Source organism: Austrofundulus limnaeus, unplaced genomic scaffold (assembly GCF_001266775.1).
Source record: "Austrofundulus limnaeus strain Quisiro unplaced genomic scaffold, Austrofundulus_limnaeus-1.0 Scaffold17, whole genome shotgun sequence".
Taxonomy (NCBI): domain Eukaryota; kingdom Metazoa; phylum Chordata; class Actinopteri; order Cyprinodontiformes; family Rivulidae; genus Austrofundulus; species Austrofundulus limnaeus.
The window spans coordinates 2,070,355-2,071,972 of record NW_013952419.1 but is presented as its reverse complement, the minus strand read 5'-3'; the positions used below and the strand labels follow the sequence as shown (position 1 = coordinate 2,071,972).

General features: G+C 44.7%; 1 protein-coding gene across 1 annotated transcript in view; it reads left to right on the top strand.

Annotated features, from left to right (window-relative positions):
• LOC106514122 (protocadherin Fat 3) overlaps positions 1–1,618 on the top strand; it is a 93,590-nt gene that overhangs the window by 69,429 nt on the left and 22,543 nt on the right. Inside the window, 4 exon segments of the mRNA XM_074559731.1 lie at positions 138–269; positions 418–575; positions 687–1,218; positions 1,444–1,597. Coding sequence (XP_074415832.1) covers positions 138–269; positions 418–575; positions 687–1,218; positions 1,444–1,597 — 976 coding nt within the window.

The window sequence follows — 1,618 nt, the reverse complement described above, 5'->3', positions numbered from 1 at the left end:
GTTAAAACATATGTTTATTAAATAAAGTCTAATGTTACAACTAATCGGGGATCCCTTTAATATGTTTCAAAAGTTTTAATAGATTTTTTTGAGCATTTAGTATTTTTTTATAAATGCTTTTTTTTTTTTTCAAATAGGAGGGAAATGTCCAACTCCTCTAGAGCTTTGTGAAGGTCAGTCCTGTCCAGCAGATATGCAGTGTGTCCGTTCTGGTCCTACAGCGCCATCTGTCTGTCAGTGTCAGCCTGAGAAACTGGATGACTGTGCAGGTTTGACTCGGTCACAATCATTATTTAGACTTTTTTTTTCCGTTACTCGCTTAATGTAGACAACTAAATAATAGATATAATAAAAACATAATAATATAGTGTGGCTGTAGTTCCATTTCTGTGTGTGTGTGTTCTTGTAAATGAGCAGGTCAGACCTCCCTGAGTTTCTCTGGCAACAGTTACATCAAGTACAGAGTGACAGAGAGCAGCCAGAGCGGAGAGATGAAGCTGACCCTGAGGATAAGAACCCTCCAAAGACGAGGAGTCATTATGTTTACACGTGTTAACTCCTGCACCATGCTCAAGGTAAAACATGAATGGATTTCAGTCACATTTACTTTTTCTCAGCGTAGAAAATAATTTGCAGTGGAAAGCAACATTTCAAAACAGAGCACTTTTTTAATTTATTTGTTCCAGATTGAAGAGGGTCGACTTTGGTTCCAGTTACACTGCGACAACACCCTTGGCATCATGGGTATCTCTGACAGACCGATAAACGATGGTCTCTGGCATTCAGTGTCTTTGGAGCTGACCACAAACTACACCCTCCTGTCACTGGATGACAGCTATGTGGAACGCCGTCGAGCAGCCCGAGCCCCTGTCCGTCTTTGGCCTCTGGCTCCAGATTCATCATTTTTCTTCGGGGCCCGAGTGAGGCCACTGCGAGGCCAAGGAGAAATGCCAAGTCCTGGACCTGAAGAGGCAAAGGGAGGGCCGGGCATCAGTGAGCGTGGAGCGAGGGGCCCTCCGAGGGCTCAGGACGGCTTCCAGGGCTGCCTGGGCTCGCTGGCCCTGAACGGTAATGAGCTGCCCCTCCAAAACAAGAGGAGCCGTTACGCTGAGATAGCCGGGCTCAGTGAGGTCAAGCTGGGTTGTGTTCTTTATCCCGATCCGTGCATCAGCCAGCCCTGCCTCAACGGAGCCATCTGCAGCAGCCTGCCCTCTGGAGGTTTGCATACATGCCGTGGCCGTGCAATTCTGTAAATAATATGTATTATAAGTAACAGCCTTTTAATTGTTATGGTTTTTATTTATTGCTAATTTTAATAGGGTAATTTTGATATTGTACCTTTTTTTACAGAACAAATATTTCATTATTATCCTAAAGTAATGCTATTTGTCATTATCTTTGTGTGTATTAATCTGACATCAATCTAATTGCTTTATTTGACAGGCTTCATGTGCAGTTGCAGCAGTGGGTTCACCGGGGGGCGCTGTGAAACTGAACTGACGTCCTGCATGCCAAACCCCTGCCAGAACGGTGGAGACTGCAAGCCAGTTGGCAGTCCGTTCCTGTGTGGCTGTCCTGGAGGCCTCACGGGACTTACGTAAGACTATATATATATATA